The sequence below is a fragment of the Melitaea cinxia genome, chromosome 18 (genome assembly GCF_905220565.1).
Source record: "Melitaea cinxia chromosome 18, ilMelCinx1.1, whole genome shotgun sequence".
NCBI classification, from domain to species: Eukaryota; Metazoa; Arthropoda; class Insecta; order Lepidoptera; family Nymphalidae; genus Melitaea; species Melitaea cinxia.
Genome location: NC_059411.1, coordinates 2,099,594 through 2,119,694, shown reverse-complemented (window position 1 = coordinate 2,119,694; position 20,101 = coordinate 2,099,594). Strand labels below are relative to the sequence as shown.

General features: G+C 35.7%; 2 protein-coding genes across 2 annotated transcripts; one reads left to right on the top strand and one right to left on the bottom strand.

Annotated features, from left to right (window-relative positions):
* The first annotated feature begins 1,266 nt into the window (after positions 1-1,266).
* LOC123662437 lies at positions 1,267-1,992 on the top strand. The gene has a single exon (XM_045597280.1). It carries the CDS (start codon positions 1,267-1,269, stop codon positions 1,990-1,992), a length of 726 nt encoding a protein of 241 aa, XP_045453236.1.
* Positions 1,993-7,088: 5,096 nt separating this feature from the next.
* LOC123662436 (L-dopachrome tautomerase yellow-f2-like) lies at positions 7,089-19,864 on the bottom strand. Its single transcript, XM_045597279.1, has 11 exons — positions 19,714-19,864; positions 15,276-15,380; positions 14,455-14,520; positions 13,994-14,092; positions 13,172-13,345; positions 12,838-12,954; positions 12,083-12,256; positions 11,541-11,719; positions 10,002-10,185; positions 9,205-9,307; positions 7,089-7,214 (listed from the first exon to the last, which is right to left on the bottom strand). Exons 1-11 carry the CDS (start codon positions 19,847-19,849, stop codon positions 7,160-7,162), a joined length of 1,392 nt encoding a protein of 463 aa, XP_045453235.1. The 5' UTR covers positions 19,850-19,864; the 3' UTR covers positions 7,089-7,159.
* Positions 19,865-20,101: the final 237 nt, after the last annotated feature.

Here is a 20,101-nt window from a genome sequence, read left to right as displayed (position 1 = left end):
CCAGCAGTGGACGGTATAGGCTGTAATGATGAATAAATGATCCTGATAAACCATAATAAATTTATGCCCGCGATCTTCTTGCGACTGCATGTCAATCAGATCGACTTGGCAGCGCCTGTTCATTTCAGTGTGCAGGATCGGTTTCTAAACCTGACCCATCCTTTTCTTGTTTTTCTTCCTTTGGCATACTTCGCACATTGATAAATATATATTAATCCGTTTAATTTTTGCCGTTTCATTCTTAAGTCTATCGCGACCACCATGCCCTATAGAAATATGAGCAGCATCAATAGTTAGTTAGGTGGCGCTAGTTGCCTCAATAGTATCTTCTGCTTTGGCTCTGTGTTGAAAATAGAAATAAAAATAGAAAGACTAAATCTGTGTCAGTGAATCAGTGTAAATTTCTAAGGTTATTGGTTAATAGTCATCGTCTATCGTTTGTGGCTATTTTGCAGCGACAGTTTTTAAAATTGTAACGAAATTGTATCACATCTGGACAATTGGAAGGAACTGTAGAAGAACTTAAATATATTTCTCATTCTATACACCCGATTGCCCTAAACAGTGCTTATATAATATCAAAAGTAAGAAGTGAGCGATATTACCATATTTTGGAGTGCTAGTCTTTGTTGATTTAACATTGCAAGACCGTTTATTTTGTTTGAATTGTGAAGTGTACGTTTACCTGGGTGCGATTGGTTAGTTGAATCGAATATCATTGACGTATACTCTAAGTTTCGATACAGTACAACAATTTGAACAATAGTCGCTAGTGCGTCGCTGGTCCAGCGGTGTTATACATAGAATCAAGCAAGTTATCGTGCGTTCCGCGTTCGAAACCACGTTTTAAAAAAATTTATTATTTGCAATTTTTATCATACCTATCCAAAGTAATTCTGTCATAATGAAGTTCGCTTGTTGTAAGTCGACTGCAGATGGAGCTACGGGAATGATAACATGCTCTAATTGTAAAAATAACTATCATATCGCCTGTCTGTATCCGAACGACAAGAAAAAAATCACATTATCCGATTCAAAAAAAAGTGGGTTTGTCTGCAATGTCTTCCCAAACAAATTAGCAATGACAATACTCCATTAAGACGCAACGACATAGGATCGCCTGATTACATAACATCTAAGCGAGGTGCGTCTCAAAAATCTCCATCGCCAGAATACATAACATCTAAGCGAGGTGCGTCTCAGAAATCTCCGGAGAGCTCGATGGAGTCGCTAGTTTCGTGTGACCGGATTCGTGAGATTGTTTCCATGGAGATCGAAAAACTGTGGTCCAATGTAAAGACCACTATTGTCGATATTATTTTAACTGAACTATCGCCAATTAGGGAAGAAATTGCTGCCTTTAAACAAAGCATATCATTCATGAGTAGCCAGTACGAGAGTTTATGCAAAAAAATCGATATGATGGATAGTGAAGTCAAAACACTCCAGGCAACCAAGACGGCTGTTGGCGAGATAAAGAGCAGTATTATTGAGCTGGAGTCTCAAGTGAATAACCGTGAGCAGTGGGCTAGACGATCCAATGTCGAGATCTACGGTGTACCGGAAAGAAAAGGCGAAAATTTAATGCATATTTTGGAGTGTGTTTCTAAGCGAATTGATTTCCCTCTTGATATCAGCCGCGATGTGGACTTCGTAACTCGTGTGGCATCCAAGAACAGCGACTCTAAAAGAACCAAACCTATAATAGTGCGATTTTTGGCGCGCTATAAAAAGGACGATTTCTTGAGTTTGGCGAGAAAGTTTAAATTTAGCGCTAACGATCTTGGCTTTAAGGATGACAACTCTAAAATATTTTTCAACGATCACCTAACGAGTGTTAACAAGTCTCTTTTACAGCGAGTTAAAGTAAGGGCTAAAGAAAACAAGTACTTGTATACATGGGTTAAGAACTGTGCTATTATGGTGCGCCGAACAGATACTAGTCCTATCATACATATTTCGAGCGTTTCGGATTTAAACAAAATAAAGTAAGAACTATGGTATCGTTGATAGTTATCGTTATCTGGCTTAACTCGTACTGTAATATTAAAGTTCGTATTGTTTGCATCTTCAGTGTATTTATTTTTTGTGTTCTGGTTTGTTTAATCATAGTTTTTATCACTTTTTACATTAGTTTATTTTTTGTTAATTATTTTTATAACTGTGTTAATTTTTGTTTATGTACATTATTTTTTAATTTTTATTTTTGGCACGCCTGGGGTAGATACTTGTATTTATTAAATTTATATAGTAAAAATTGTAAGAATAATCGGAATGGTCACTTTTGCTTTAAAGTTAATAACGTTTACGTTATATTGATTTTCTTAAATAATGGGTTCACTTAATCTCTCTATTTATTACCAAAACGTTCGTGGTCTTCGAACTAAGACTAATACTTTCTTTAGGAGCCTAATGTGCAATGATTACGATATTATCTGTCTAAGCGAAACATGGTTGAATCCTGGAATTTTTGACGCTGAATTATTCGATAGTCGGTACAACGTATACAGATGTGATCGTAATTATGCTTCTAGGGGGGATCGGATGGGTGGTGGTGTCCTTATAGCAGTTAGGCGTGGCTTCTTAGTAATCGAATCAGAGCCTGTCGAATTCCCTGGTGCTGTTGCGGATGTGATGCAGGTTACGTTACAAATTAATGTGCGACCAAATTCAGCTGTGTTGCATTTATTTTGCTGCTATTTTCCACATTGTCTATACCAGTCTGACGCTTTGGTCGACTTTTTTGAATCTATTTCAAATTATTATTTAAATAAACCTTGCGATCACTTTTTAATATTAGGTGATTTTAATATTAGTGCTGCTAGATGGAGCCACTCTGACTCGTCTAGTAATCAAATTTTAAATGTAAATACTAACGATGCCTCAGTCCAGTCACTATATAGTTTTCTCCAATTTACTGGTTTTAGTCAATTTAATAATGTTCGTAATATTAATGATAGATTTCTTGATTTGGTGATTAGCGATGTTAACTGTAATACCCGCCATTGTAGGGAGCCGCTAGTAATTGAAGACTGTCATCATCCAGCTTTACTTGTGCAGCCTCTTATTTTATGCACTATTACATTGCGCCCTCCAATTCGTTGTGTGTCTGTCTTCCGTGCTGCTGATTACGATACCATAAATTTAGCATTGTCCTCAATCAAATGGGCTGAAGTTTTAAATACGAATGATATAGATACGGCACTATGTAATTTTTATGAAGTAATTAATTTAATTATTGAAAAGTACGTTCCAACCAAAAAATGTAAAGGTGTACGATATCCCCCGTGGTATACGAAGACGCTCATTAAAATTATTAATGAGAAGCTGAAATTTCATAAAAAATGGAAGATTTATAAGAGAGAGAGTGACTACAATACGTTTAAACTTTTACGCAATCGCCAAAAGCGTGTTCAGTCGGAATGTTACGATAAATTCATTGAGAATGCTGAAAGTAATATCAAAATTAATAGCAAATCCTTTTGGTCTTTTATTAAATCCAAGAAAGCTTCTACCGACATTCCAGATATAATGATTTTTAATGAAATTCAATCTTCTAACGGTTTCGAAATCTGTCAGCTTTTTAATTCCTATTTTCAGTCGGCCTTTGAATCTAATTCACAATCACATAGTGACAGTGAATCGTTGCTGGTAGATCTCTGTTGTAACTCTCAGGCTGCTTCTATAGGTTCGGTCGATCTTTCTACTAAATTAGTTAGAAAATACTTGAAAGGTTTGGATATATGCAAGGGGGGCGGTCCTGATGGTATTCCTCCCATTTTTCTTAAGTCTTGCTGCAGTAGTTTGGATGTCCCTCTATTTATTTTATTTAACTTATCTCTTCGTACTGGAAGAGTGCCTAAAATATGGAAACAATCGTTTGTAGTACCAATTTACAAGACGGGAGATAGGCACAACATACAGAATTATAGACCCATATCCAAACTAAACACTGTTGCAAAATTATTTGAAAAAATTATTTATGATCAATTATATCCCGTAGTAAGGCCTTTGATCATTGACCAGCAGCATGGATTTGTAGATGGCAGATCGACCGAAACAAACCTTTGTAAGTTGACTCATCAACTGACAACAACAATGGATAGGGGTGGTCAGGTTGATGTCGTTTATACGGACTTTTCAAAAGCCTTTGATAAGATCTCTCATAACCTGTTAGTCAAAAAACTTAGTGCAATAGGTATACACGGTGATTTGCTTCGTTGGCTTGAATCTTATTTACGGGACCGTAGTCAGGCTGTTGCTGTTAAGGGTTTTTGTTCGTCATTTGTGCCCGTTACCTCTGGAGTACCTCAGGGCTCTCATCTCGGACCATTATTGTTTAATATCTTTATCAATGACGTAACAAAATACATTAGTAATTGCAGTATATTGCTCTATGCAGATGATATGAAGATTTTTAAAATTATTGACTCTACTCACGACTGCGTTTTACTTCAGGATGATCTCGATAGCTTTGAGAGTTACTGTAATTATAACTTTTTAAAATTAAATATAAAAAAATGCAGTGCCGTGACATTTACGAGGAAGATGAGGGCTATACAGTTTGACTACAAATTACAGAATACCGTTTTAGCCAGAGTTTCTGAGATAAGAGATTTGGGTGTCTTCTTAGATCAAAAGTTAAGTTATGCTTATCATATTGATTATATCACATCCAAAGCTTATAAGATGCTAGGATTTATCCTAAGATCTACTAAAGAGTTTAAAAATTGCAATACCCTTATCCTTCTTTTTAATGCTTACGTAAGGTCCCTTTTGGAATATGGATCTACAGTTTGGAACCCGATTTATAAAAAATATATAAATAAAATCGAAAAAATCCAATTAAAATTTTTAAAACATTTCCGATTTAGAATTGCCAATTCCGACCATTCGACCAATAAAGTCCTGGCAAGTATCACCCCATTAAAGGTGCGCAGAGACTTGAGGGACCAATTATTTCTTTACAAAATTGTCCATGGTCTTGTTGATTCTAAGAGTCTTTTTAGTAAAATTTTATTTGAATGTCCCCGTCTTAGCTCAAGAAATCAATCTTTGTTCTTCGTGCCCCGTTGTAGAAATGATTATGCCAAAAATGTGTTTTTGCTGCGTGCCTGTAGGAATTATAATGAGCATAGTGAGAATTTAGACATATTCAACATGAAAATTAGTAATTATAAGAATATTTTACATAAATTGTTATTTCGTGAACAATTGTTTTAACTGTTAATTACTGTGTTTACTTTATGTTTAGTTTTTGTTTTTTTGTTTTTATCATGGATTGTCAAGTGTTTGTTATAATTTTATTGTGGAAACTTGATTGATTTGTGTTATTTTTATATTGGTTTTATGGAATAGTGTTGTAATAATTGTTTGTTTCCCAAATAAAATAAAATAAATAAAATAAATAATGTCGTAGATTTCCTCAGCCGGCAAAAATATTTGACAGGTTCTGTGTTTGTAACTAATTTTTTTATACCACAAACTTCAATGTGTTAAAGCGTTGTAGTCTACTGTACTGTAATGGTGTTTCCTTTTCATTAAATTTCGCGTCTTCCACGTCCATTGCAAACTTTTCAAATTTTTCTTTTGTTATCACATTGAAATGACTATCTTTCATATCTTCCATCGCTAAAATTCTTTGCAAAAAGCCTTCTTTCTTTTCGTAGTCACTCATTTTTGTTCTAATATCAGCACGTTCTCCACTAATAATGAGTAATATAAAAGTTTATATGTGCGTTTGTCGTTATTTTTATTGACCACCTTAACTTTTTAAGAGTTTTAACTGATACAACCAATCAAAACCACTTTTGACGAAATCATTTAGTCAAAAGTACTTTTAACCAGCTCCATTGGGCAAAATTACTTTTAACTGTTATTTTAGTCAAAAGTATTATTGACTAAAGCAAACGGTCAAACGTACTTCTGACTGATTTTGCTAGTCAATAGTGCTTTTGACTGGTTAAGAGTTTTGACTGCAACATATCTAATAATGCGTTTTTGCTTGACGCTTTTTTCGTCGACCTACGTTGTATTATACCACATAACTTTCTGCTGGATGTACTGATTTTGATAATTCTTTTTTGTTGGAAAGGAGATATCCCTCGTTTAGTACCATGATAAGGAAAACAGGGATCTGATGATGAGATCCTAGAGAAATCGAGGGAAACTCTCGAAAATCCGCAATAACTTTTTACTGGGTGTGCCGATTTTAATAATTTTTAATTTAATCGAAAACTGATGTTTGTCGTGTGGTCAAATATAAATTTTATTGAGTTCTGATAACTACTTTTTGAGTAATCTTTGATAACGCGTAGTTACTTGACTATTTTTTCGTCGATCTACGTTGTATTACTCGTCGATGTTTTTGAAGTCGGTTTTTTTCGTTTGCGAGCAAACACAATTATTAAAAAATTACATGGGCAATTATTAAAACATTACATGGGTTATATCGACTAGTAATGAAATGAGAAAGGCATCAACGTAATCTAGGTCAGCTCAAAACCTACTCATCAGGTCTTCAAATAACCAGGATTAGCATTCGAATAAGAAAGGAATCAGAAAGTCATGAGGTAACACTTGAAAAAAAAAATAAGATACAGTCAAATTAAGAAACTCTTTGACGGATAGAATGAAAGAACACCGACGATTTATTATGAACCAAAGGCGGTATGATACAAGAAAAAATTTCAACCTCTTTTTTTAAAATCATTTTAGAAGTTATATTGGCTTCTTACTTGATTTCTCGACTGTAGATGATATTGATATCTCAGTGGCAACGCGCCCTTATCGCTGTATTCAAGTGCAATGTGTCGTGGCAAACAAGTGCACAGTCCGTGATGGTAAACGGCTATGTATGCCCATGCATGCAATACTAGGAGCATTACAAGCACATTGCCAACCCTACCTCTGACCCTTTCCAGGAGTTTTGGCTACCTTAAAAACAACAGGAACAACACTGCTATAAAGAAGTATTATTTAGCTGTAGTCTTCTGTAAGGTTGAGGTAAAATAAGTTTTTGATTAAGGTGTTTTCTGCTGTAGAGTCAGGACTCAATAAAATGGATGAATAAAAGAAGTTAAACAGGATATGAAAAAATATAAATTTATTTAATTATAATACTTTTGTATAAAATCATTCGTATTTTGTTGCAATGTGTTCACAGTTGCGGCGGCTCACATACGGTGTTTTTGATCAGTTCATAAACATTGCCTCTGAAAAAGAAGTAAACAAAATAGTGATTTTCTCATACATATTAAACTAGTTAATACTTTATAGCCCAAGATCCCCCTGCAAAATCATTACGTTCGGCAAATACATTGATAACCGGGTGCCAGTGAAAAAGTAGGCGCAAACACTTAATTAAATTGATTTAATTAATTTTACAAAAAAAAAAAAAAAAATCATTCACTTGATTATATGAAATATTATTCATATAAAAGCAGTGCGTATAAAAAAATTTAAAAGCCATGGGTGCCTTGGGTGCTGATGCCCACTCGGCCGCAACTACAACAGGTGTAAACCGGTAATAATTTGTTGTATTTTTACGGACATGATGTACCTATAAGCGTGTTTTTATATCAAACTAGCTGTGCCCGCGGCTTCGCTCGCGTTGAAATTAGTGTGTCACAAAGTTTTTCCGGAAAACTTCCAGTGAAACTCTCATCAAAATCGGCTTAGCCATTCCGTAAATCTTCCTCTTGCCAATGGTGGAGCCCTCTCTCAAATGGTGAAACCGCATGAAAATCATTCAGTAAATTTTGAACGAATCGATCACATACACTTTTGGAGACTTTGTTTTATAATACACTAACTATTGCCCGCGACTACGTCCGCGTGGTTATGAAGATATGCATTACTATTAAGATGTTTAACGCAAATTATTTTTTTATTTCAGTCACTTGAAATGCTTATCAAACTGAATAACTTTTTTTAAGGCACAATTTAGTATAATTTAATAGTTATTTTTATAAAAGCTGTCTATACACCACATTTTTAGTTTTATTTTCAGGCTGTTTCATACAAACTATCAATCCCAATTAAACCCCCTTAGCGGTGAAATATCGTAAAATCCGTTCTTAGCGGACGTCTGCTAACTATAATCTACCTCCCTGCCAAATTTTATCTTTGTAGCTGTTATAGTTTCGGAGGTTTCGTGATGAGTGAGTCAACCTACCATCCCCCGTTTTAACTCCAAAAGAGAGTTGATTTCTAAAGATAAATTATTTGGTCACCTTTCTACTACCATCTATAGACCATAAAATTTAAATTTCAAGTCTCTTACTTCAAAACATAGGACATTCATATAAATTTCCAATCCTCGTTTTACCCCTTTAGGGGTCAAATTTCGTAAAACCCGTTCTTAGCAAATGTCTACGCCCTATAAGGAGCCTATCTGCCAAATTTCAAGTTTGTAAGTGTTATAGTTTCGGAGATTTCGTAATGAGGGTGTCAACCTACCATCCCCCGTTTTAACCCCAAAAAGGAGTTGATTTCTAAAGATACATTATTTGGACACCTTCTCACCATCTATAGAGCATACATTTTAAATTTCAAGTCTCTTACTTCAAAAACATAGGACTTTCATACAAACTTCCAACCCCCGTTTTATCCCCTTAGGGGTCGAATTTCGTAAAATTCGTTCTTATTGATGTTTACGACCTATAAGGAGCCTATCTGCCAAATTTCAAGTTTTAGGTGTTATAGTTTCGGAGATTTAATGATGAGTGAGTCAACCTACCATATCCCGTTTTAACCCCAAAAGCGATTTGATTTCTAAAGATACAATATTTGAACACCTTCTCACTATCTATAGAGCATACATTTTAAATTTCAAGTCTCCTACTTTAAAAACATAGGACTTTCATACAAACTTCTTTTAAACTATATTATTTATATTTTCTAATTTTATATTTTCATACAAACTTCTCTTAAACCGTTTTACCCCCTTAGGGGTCAAATTTCGTAAAATCCGTTCTTAGCGGATGTCTACGTTTTATAAGGACCCTACCTGCCAAATTTCAAGTTTGTAGGTGTTATAGTTTCGGAGATTTCGTGATGAGTGAGTTACCTTTCGCTTTTATATATATTATTATAGATTAAAGTTTTTTTTTATATATGACGATATACCGCTGTATATATAACCTGTGAGAAAATGGCCGCAAATAAGCGTTGCTAGCTTGCTAACAGAAAATAGAAAAATACCTGTAAATATAAAAGTTGTATTCGTTCGTGTTGAGTCTTGAATATCCAAACCTCGGCAGAGTGTTCGCCATTACCCAAACTTCGTCGCCGGTCACATGCAGATCTGGGGCAAAAATGTTATTGGAGTTTCATCCCTCAGGAATAATATAAATATTATATACGAATGCAAATATTTGAATTTCACGCTTCTTGTATCACAGATTTAAAAAAAAAAAAAAAACTACACGAAGATATATTTACTTCTAATCACTTTTTTACGGAATTAATTTCTTCATTTCATTAAGAACCTTTTTTTTTAAATTTGAATCGAGGTATTTAATATTTTGATACCTGAAAAAAAGAAAGAAAGAAAACTTTTTTACTAGCCTTTTTTTGGTTTACAATTTATAAAAATTTATTAGGAAAAACGACCGACGCCGCGTTGGCGCAACGGTTACGGCCATGGATTGTACCTGTTGCGCTGGCGGTTGCGTGTTCGATCCCCGCACATGAAACATTTGTATTGGCCATACAGGTGTTTGCCGTGGTCTGGGTGTTTGTGCAGTCCTAGTGGGTCTCCCCACCGTGCCTCAGAGAGCACATTAAGCCGTCGGTCCCGGTTGTTATCATGTACACCTGATAGCGATCATTACTCGTAGTAGAGAATATATCCGCCAACCCGCATTGGAGCAGCGTGGTGGATTAAGCTCTGATCCTTCTCTTACATGGGGAAAGAGGCCTATGGCCAGTTGTAGGATATTACAGGCTGAAGCGTAGAGTTAGGAAAAAAATATAATAAGAAAAAATATATATAATACCTGAAGGGTAACTCATTCTCTGCCGGTCTCTCGCCAGTATGGCGATGTTAGACGGGTTTAACAGAGTGCCCGTGTTCCAGCAGGAAACGGCGTCACGCCCGACGTCTGCGAAGAACACGGTCCCCGTGCCCTGGTGGTAGCCGTGCATCGTCGACTGACTGGCGTCACCGCGTCGGCCGACCAGCTGGGACAGGCGTATTAATCCTTCTAATACTTATACTAAATACGGAAGTTTGTATGTTTATGTTTTTTAGTCTTTCACGCAAAAACTACTAGACCGATTTCGATGAAACGCAGTACATAGAGATCTAGAATAAAAAATATGCTACTTTTTATCCCGCTTGTCTATTTAACAGCATTTATTATCGAATTTCTTAAGCTCGATATACGTTTTTCCAAGTATCATATTCTTTTTGTTTGATTGTCTTTTCCAAGTTTCGAGATAAATCATAAGTTTGCTTTTACTGCATCTCCCTTCAAATTGTCAGGAAACCAATTATAATCGCCAGGTCGGCAGGTTCCGTAGATTGTACGTTTATTATGTCCAACAAAGAGACATTGGAGTTTGTTGTACAATGTTTAGAACACCAACTTTTATATTTATTCAAAGAATAATCTACCAAAGTTTTTTGGGAAACGTGAATCAGAATTTCTTTGGCACAACATAGGCGAATTAGGTTTAAGTAGCTATTGGGATAAGTACACTTAGGTACATTCCATTTATATTCAACAATTATATTTCACTTTTACTTCCTTTCTCTTACATAATGAACCGAAATTAAATTTAGCTACCTTACAACAATTACTAATACAACTGTTCCTATGATACGTACGTAGTAGACACGCGGTTTTAAAAATACTTCTGGCTGACCGTTGCTTTCGCAGTTTTGACGTCTCTCCTTTGAAGCATTTTTATTAGAGAAGCACTCAGTTGACCTCATGGGACGATGACAACTGTTATAAAGAGCCTCTGCGCACGTAATCACATTTTTTATTTTCTTATACTCACGCGGTACTAGCAAATATTAGGTTTTTTTTTAATATCACTAGGTCGGCCAACAAGCGTACGGCTCACCTGATGGTAAGAGATTACCGTAGCTTATAGACTCCTGCAACACCAGAAACATCGCAAGCGCATTGGCGACCCAATCCCCCCCCCCCACCCAGGAGCCCTGGGACAACTTACCAACAGGAACACAATACTGCTTGAAAGCAGTATTATTTAGCTGTGATCTTCTGTAAGGTCGAGGCACTGCCCCAATCGGGCTGCTCCAGATTTTGAGCAGGAAATTCCTGCTGTGCCCTACCTCAGTTACGCGGCATTGCAGTATCACCGACGATTTGTTTAAATATTTCTTTCCGATCTGGTCGTCCGTCCGTGTGGGTTTACCCAACGTACCTCGGAGAGCACGTTAACCTGTCGGTCCTGGTTGTTATCATAAATACCAGCAGCAGTGTGTTGGATTAAGGTCCGACCCTTCTGCATGGAGAAAGATGGATATGCCCAGCTGAATTTTACAGGCAGAATCATACACTCACAGAATACAAGCTGAAGTAGTTCCTGCTCTGCCTCACGGCGCGGTTCTTCAAAACGCAGGTGGAGACGGAGAACTCCTCGGTGCCGATCAAGGGATGGAAGAGCGCCGTCCTGCAGCCATCAGCTCCGCGCTCACTCAACGTGATGCTGAACACACCGTCGTCCCACTGGAAGCGCTCGCCTGTTCCAGTGCTCGTTATTAGTTTATGATAAGCTAGTCGTACCTCGCGGTTTACTCGCGGTAATGAGCGTTGAGGAATCGCGTTGAGGGCAAAAAACTTATCGACTTCCTCGGTAAATGGGCTATCCAACACAAAAAGATTTTGACAATTCGAACCAATAGTTATTAGTATTAGAGCAGGTGATTGAAATTTTCTATGCGAAAGTCGCGATCTGTGACAATATGTGACAAGATGTCGGGAAGGGTCCAAAATTTAGTGACATCACTTTTCAAAATACAATATATCTAATTGATAGTTAAATGCAAATAAAAATAATGTCGAAACACGGATATATGTAAAGCCCTCTAACCTGCAGTACTCACCAGCAATGTCCAAGGTTGAAGCGACTGGGTTGAAAGAGAAATAAGCGTGAGAATGTCTCCAGCTATCGTTCTCCTTCAGCGAATAGACGATTACGCCGAACGTCGTCAGATCCGGGACATACGCGTACGCGTCCTCGCAGTCTCCGTTTATGTCTATCGTTATTGACGCTAGACCTAGAATAAGTCAAATCAACTACATTTCATTTGACTTCAATAAATGGAAGTTTCTCAAATCCACTGCATCTTTTTAGTGTGTTACATCATAAATTTTTACTGGGTGTGCAGATATTGATGATTCTTTTTCTAACCAAAAGGTGATGCATTTCGTGTGGTCTTATTCAAATAAAGCGAGATTTGAGAATTAGTTTTTGAGATATCATTCTTGTACTATTCTTGTTAAAATTGGTAGTAACGAAAATTCTAACTTCACGCGTTTAATAGTTCGTAGAACAGGACAGCGTCTGTCGGTCAGCTATAGTAGTTGTATAAATAAGTGCCAATGTGTAAATACAACACACACACAGGTTCCTAAAGTAAGCAACTTAATGCTTGTGTTATAGGTAACAGCCGACTGGTATAGCTACATTTTTTCTTTTCGATACATATAAATACTATATTTGTAAACAAGTATATATTACACCCAGAGAGCAGAAAGCAGGGTATCTACAAACTGCGCCAACGGGCTAGGCTGTGGCGATGCTTACTCAACATCAGGTAGCTGATATATGGGATTCATAAAGGTTTTCACAGCTCACCTGTCGGTGTGTTCGCAGCTGGAATGTCGGAGCTCTTGAAGGGATATGTCATGATCTGAGTGTTGGTTTCCAGGTCGTATATCACAATCGCTGCCGGCTGCAATTGGCTCGGGTTGTCTGTAAGTAGTTGTATATTTGTTCTGTTAATTAACGTTTTGAACAACGACACAAATATAATTTATGTTAGTACAAATATTTTTTTCGTTACTCATAGTAGGGAATATATCTGCCTATCCGCAGTGGAGCAGCATGGTGGACAAAGGTCCGATATTTCTACATGGAGAAAGAGGTCTATGCCTAGCAGTGGGATATTACAGCCTAAATCGTATCGTACCTGGTATTTCCAGTAGCCCCGTGTCGACCATCCACAGTCTACCGCATTCGTCAGCTCGCGTCCTGTACACCGACGTCAGAGACCTCGCCTCACTCAAGTTCGGATACGGCCGCAATGCTGGCGACCTGTCCCTTGTTTCTTTCAAATCAATAAAGTTAAGGGTGGAGGGTATACCTGTAAAATAATTGTTGTCTGAGACATTGCTCTACATATTTATTGTCAAAATGTTTCTTCATTTAGTTTTTATTTTAATATCTCTTGTCTAACGTTAACTTTTAGGTCTGTCAACAAGGTTCACCTGCAATGCTTGCACCTGCAGTGTTGCAGTCATCCATAAGCTACGGAATTCGCTTACCATCAGACAGACCTTACATTTATTTGCAAACGTTGTATTAGAAAAATATTGGTTTTTGAAGATATTTTAGTTGAGTCCTGTTCGAGTAATGTAATTTGTTTTTTATAATAATTTTACCTCAGTTACAATGAGAAGAGAAGATTTTCTCAATCAATCAAAATGACGAACAAGCATAAGATCTACTTAGTGGTAAGCGGTTGCCGATGTCAGGAGCCACTTAATACCAGGAGCAATAATAGTGCGTTGTCCACCCTAATACCACTGCTAATACAGCACATCCCTGGGAGCTTTTATTATCTTTTTTACGACACAAACACAACGGTCCGGAATCTTCTCTAAGGTTGGGGATAATTCCTACTGTGCCCTTTCTAAACATATGCTCTACCTATATAAAAAGTATTATAAAGTGGCGAAAAAATAAGAGTAGTGGGAAGGCCATTAATCTTTACTCTCTTAAGTCTACTCACCGTATCGTCTCCGTGGTACAGTCACGAACAATCTATCACCGACTCTTTCAACTCCCATCGGTACATTGTTGTATTGAACAAAAAACTTTCCTGCTTCATCTGAAATTACAAAAAGATAAAAACCAGACTGCGGTCGCTAAGTTATAGTTTTTGTGCGTGTCAGTCCCGATATGCGACTGGAGTTTACTCATTTAGAACAATTGTCATTATATTTAAAAATACACTCATCGTTCTCACAAGAGGCGTTGCGTAAAACGTAACTCTCACGATAGGTCTTAGCATTACCGCCCACAGTTAATGTTCGACACGATTTCACTTGCTATAAATTTTACACACCATGGGCCATTGTGACTTAAGGAGTACCTAAACTCCACTAAATAATTTTTTGTTTGCCTAAAAGATCTAATCGCCGAATCCATCTCAGTATTAGCTACGCGAAAAGCGCTTAAAATGAGTCTTACCATTTGGATTGACTGTAGTAACAGTACTCGTACCGTTGTTGTTACTATCTGGTCCTGCAATGAAAATAAAATTTTATTTTTAGTCCATACTAGATAAATCTATACTAATATCATAAAGAGGTAAAATTTATAACTTTGTATGTAGGGGGTCATCTTCGCAAATACTGATCCGATCATGAAAATTCTTTCACTAACAGAAAGCTACACTATTCAGGAGTGACATAGGCTATATTTTATTGTAATTGAATGAAAAATTCAGTAAATATGAAAAAGATTAAAATATAATATCAAAATGGTAAATAAACTACCGCCATCTATCGCTATTAGAAAACAATTTATTAGTCTTTCGACGTTATTAATTTAGGGTTATTTTAGTCTATCGACGACGTTTTCTCGATTTTTGATAGATGGCGTTGGAGCAACATATTATTTATTTAAGTGCTATAAAATTTGTTCTTTAAAGTATGTTATTTGGTTAATATAATATATTATTAAATAAACCCCTCACACTCAACGGCCTCAAGGATTACTATTTATAGTCCTTCTAGGATTTACTCCTGTATCGGGTGTTCAGAAACGCATACTATACACAAGCACAAATGCACAGATCACGGAACACATCTGTATGGTCAATACAAATGTATGCCACATGCGGAGATCGAACTCGCGACCGCCAATGCAACAGTCCTGTAGCTAGCTTGCGCTGTGACTGTTGCCCTAACTTTCCGTGCCATGGTTTCAATCGGTACACCCAGTAAAAAGTGATGTGGTGAAAATCTTCCCTTTAAGAAGTCGGTTAATAAATAAATTATAAGTCATACGCTTGCTCCAGTCTGTGGCAGCGTCCTCGTCGTCATTGAACACGATCGTGTCAGCCCGTCTCTTCTCGCGAGCGGCTTCAACCTCGCCGTATCTGTCTTCGAGTACTGCAAGAAGAAATAAATTAAATAGTAGAGTTTGATGACGAACTACACTACTACAAAACTACTAATACATTTATAGATCAATAAATGAAAATAGTATTAACGTTTATTGTATGGTAAAACATAAAACAAGTTCGCAGCATTTACACTTCTAGTTTTGCATATTTTTGTTAACTTTGTGTACATACAGATGTTTGCCTTGTAAAATTACTAAGTATAAAATTATAGGTGAAGTTCGTCTCCAGTTCGGATCTCCTACTATAAAGTTAATTTTTAATTAATAGACATATGTCTATAGACAAGTTGTTTTACAGTGTTGAAGTCGCTATACTAAATCAAAGCCGAAAGCTAAAGCTAGTTTCACCACCACAGGAACCACAACAGGAAATAGACCCAACAAAGGTAAATCCAAAATAGTCTCCTTAATTGAAGTAAAAAAAGGTACAAAAACATTGCAATTCACGTTGATGTAAAGTTAATGATCGTCATTTTCGTAATACTAATGTTAAAACGCGAGAGATGCCTAGCAATAACCACATTAAAAGTTACCTAATCAAGTGTCCAGCATAGCTGAAAAAAAAACTTGCAACGCGCTGAACACACGAGCAGTTTCGTGCTTCTGCTAAACCCAATATGGCGGACATTTAAAGATGGCGGACTATTTATTTATTTTTAATGCGCTCCTACAATATGAGTATCAAATGAAAGGGAACGTTAACGAAAAACAACGTTATGTTATTTTTCTAAATCTAATGTGGCATACTTCTAAAGATGGCGGTCTAAGGGTTTTATGATTTCCCCGCTGTGAAACCAAACTGAGGAACTTGGTAGGTGATAAGTATAATGTAAAAAGTATATTAAAAGTAAAAAAAAAACTTTTTATTAACAACTTATACGACGTTATATGTTGTTAGTAAAGGATTTAAAGAAAAAGTTTTTATTATTATTATTATTTTGAGGGCATTTAAAAATCTTTTATATATGTATGGGTAGATATTCTATATACGATACGATATGATTCAGCCTGTAACATCTCACTGCTGGGCATAGGCCTCTTTCTCTATATGGAGGAGGATTAGGGTTGGGGGTATATATTTTTTACTATGAATAACGATCGCTATCAGCTTAATGTGCTCTCCGAGGCACGGTGGGGACCCTTATGGGTCAGAACAGACATCCAAACCGGAAACAAATATTTGTATAAATACAAATATCCATACCGAACGGGAATCGAACCTACATACCGCCGAAATTTAAGCGCCCACACGCACCACTACACAAGAGTGGTTGTTAAGGGCGTATTCTTCAAGTCAAACAATATAGACGAATTGTAGACCTCCTTCTTTTTTTGAAATCAGTTAAAAACAATACAATCGATTTGAGAACATCCTTCTTTTTAAGTCGGTTAAATTGATAGGTTGATTGTTATGTAATGGATTAACAAGACAATTACGCCTTTTATGATAGTAGCTAATATTGACTGCAGAATTGCAGACGACCCTGAACTATACATACAGTAGGTTATTTATGGTAAGTGAAGCTTATTTTATTTTGTTTTGCATCTATGTAACATACAATGCCTTTAAAATATTATCCTAGATTTTAACGGACGGACTTCAAAAAACAAGTGTGCCTTAGACCACACGACTAAAGTAAAACCTACCTACGAAACTTAACTATATCTCTTACTTCCCTCCCAATTTCCGTTCGCCTCGCTCGATCACACTTTTCGTAATGCTCTCGTCACTCATTCACCAGCTTCCAGCAGCAGCACGAGGACTCAAGTCGATTGTATTTTATGTGTCTGTTACCATCTGGGTCTACTGATTTTGATGATTATTTTATTTAATTCAAATCATTACAGCCTATACAGTCCACTGCTGGACATAGGCCTCCATAAGTTTACGCCAAAAATAACGTGAACTCATTTGTTTTGCCCATAGTCACCACGCTGGGCAGGCGAGTTGGTGACTGCAGAGCTGTCCTTAGAGAGCGCGTTAAGCAGTCGTTACTCATAATAGGGAACGTATCCTGCAACCTAAGCTGCAGCGTGTCGGATTAAGCTCCTACCCTCCTACTTGGACAAAGAGGCCCATGGCTGAATCATGATCGTGATCGATAACTAGTTAAAACGACAAAACTTAAAAATCAAAGTCACTGGTTACGATTAGACTTTTACAGCGGGAGATAGAATAACCTATTAGATTCTTTTCCTGCTCAATAAATAAATTACAACATTTATATTAATATTTGCAAATGACTCACAAATACAGTGAAATACAATGGTAAAAAAAGAAGAATACATTCAAAAACTTTTATCTGTTGGATACCGCTATCCGTCAAAAAACGTGATCTACTGGTGAGCTAATCGCCCGCTAAATCTTCTCTATTTATGAGTAGATGACATCGCATTAAAATCCGTTATATAGTTTTTGAGTTTATCGTAAACAGACGCGATGAGGGATTTTATTTTGTAATATGTTTGAAAACATTTATGGCTGTATGTCAAGTGGATATAACAATTATTACAATCGTGTTAATGTTTACAAGGCACTTATAAGAAAAAACGGGTTTATTTTATTTATTTGTCTCTCTACGTTATCTTTGTTTCCACTACATAAAAATGTCATGTATGATTTCGCTAGGATTCATTAGCGACTAAGTAATATATAAAAAATCTTTTTATAATCGAAAGGTGGTATTTGTCACATATTTATGTATTGAATTTATTTGAGAAAAAAAAATAAAGTTTGTATTAAAAAAGAAATTAATAGCTAAAGCTTCATTCAGTTCAGGATTACATAGTTGATAAAGATGTGTGGACTTAGCGACGCTGTATTTCAAGCAAGATATTACTAATTTTGTACTAAAACACAGTTTATATATTATTATTTTTAAAAGAGCAACTGCGGAGTTTCTTACCGAGTATTCTCTACAGAATCTACATCCGGCACCGGTGGTAACTCACTTTTAAAAGTAATTAAAATTTTAATTTGTAAAATTCGAAGCTGCTTTTGAAGCCAATTTGAATAAAGATATTTTTGATTTTGATTTTGTTTCGATTTTGTTTCGAGTAGGTATTTTTTGAGTTATCTCTAAAAATGTGTATTTACTCGACCATTTTTGGAACGAAGTTCCTTACGGTAGGCTTGACATTTGGCTGGGCGAGCGAACTGAAAAAAATGTGATTCTAAAACCGTAAGAAAAATATATAACGGAAGTGACATAATATCGGTCACACGACTGTATAATATGACTTTTGTAAAACTAAAATATTACTAGTAAACTTTTTTTAAAATTATTTATGTAATTTTATACTGTCGACAAAAATAAATAAAGCCATATGTTTTTTTTTATTTCACTTAATAGTTTGAATTATTATTATTATTATTTTAATTGATTTATTTTATTTTACGGTATTTGTTATTTTCTAAACTACTAAATTTCCTAAATACTTTTATGTACTAAATTAAAAACCAAACAACAAAAAAAAAATCAAGAACTAGAAAATATATATAAAATTCAACATTTTTTTTTTTCAAATTGTGTTGCTTCTATACTATCCGAAGGAACTACGTTCATACCTAGTGTCCCATGACACCACTTAATTTGTTTAGTCTACCTACATTGTGTTACTCAAATCGGTGTAATTAAAATCGGTTTTTTTTTCGTTTGCTAGCAAATACAATTAATTGTATAAAGATTGCATCATAAGAACTACACGACATAAATATCTATTGACAGGGTTGGTCAAGGACGCTTTAAAAAATTCTATATTTAAAATCATATTCACAGGGCCGGATTTAGGGGAGAGCTTGCCGGGGGCCTTCACAATAGACTTCGGAAAAAAAATCAAATTCAGACTAAGTATAAATACTAGTAAACAACTTTTCCTTTCATATTTTTTTTGGGGGGGGAGTTTTAAAAAAACCTTTAAAAAAGCCATCCATTTTATTTGGATAATAATTTGGGACCAATGGGCCTTCATTCCTTTGTCGCCTCGAGGCCTCCAGACCTCTAAATCTGGCCCTGCATATTCACACTTCTTGTTTATAAAGTCAAGCAATTTACTTACATAGAGTTTTGAACGCATAATTTAAGATATCGATAGACGACAAGCAATAGTTGTGATTTCTTAATATACTAACTGTTCGAAAGAGGTTTTCAAGTTAGAATTTTTGAGAAAGTATTAAAAATCAACTAAAATCAAATCGCTACACATTAGAAAATAAAATCCATTGCTCCAAATAAAAAAAAACTATTTTACTGCCGTTTCGCGGTTAACAAATGGCCGTCTGCGTACGTTAAACATTTTAATTTATTTATTTATACTCACACACATTCCCGTAAATGTTGTAAGTTAACTGTTTCCACGCGAAAACTTCCTGAAACTTTTCAAGTGTCCTGGTTTGCTGATAACTCGCGCTTGTTAGAAATAATATTAGGAATAAGAGCACTGATTTCGCAAACATGTCGTTTCTTGTTCTTTATCTGTTAAAAATTGAAATGATGTACTCGTATGTAATTAGTAGTTTCATTTAGAAGTCATATATATTTTATTATTTTTTATTGAATCAAATTAAAAAAAAAAAAAAATAAAAATAAATTACAAGCATATTGCAGCTTTTTAAGAATGTGATTATACATATCAATTTATTCTTTCAGTATTTTAAGAAAAATATTAACGCTACATTAAACCAAAAAATTAATAAAATCTAAGTACC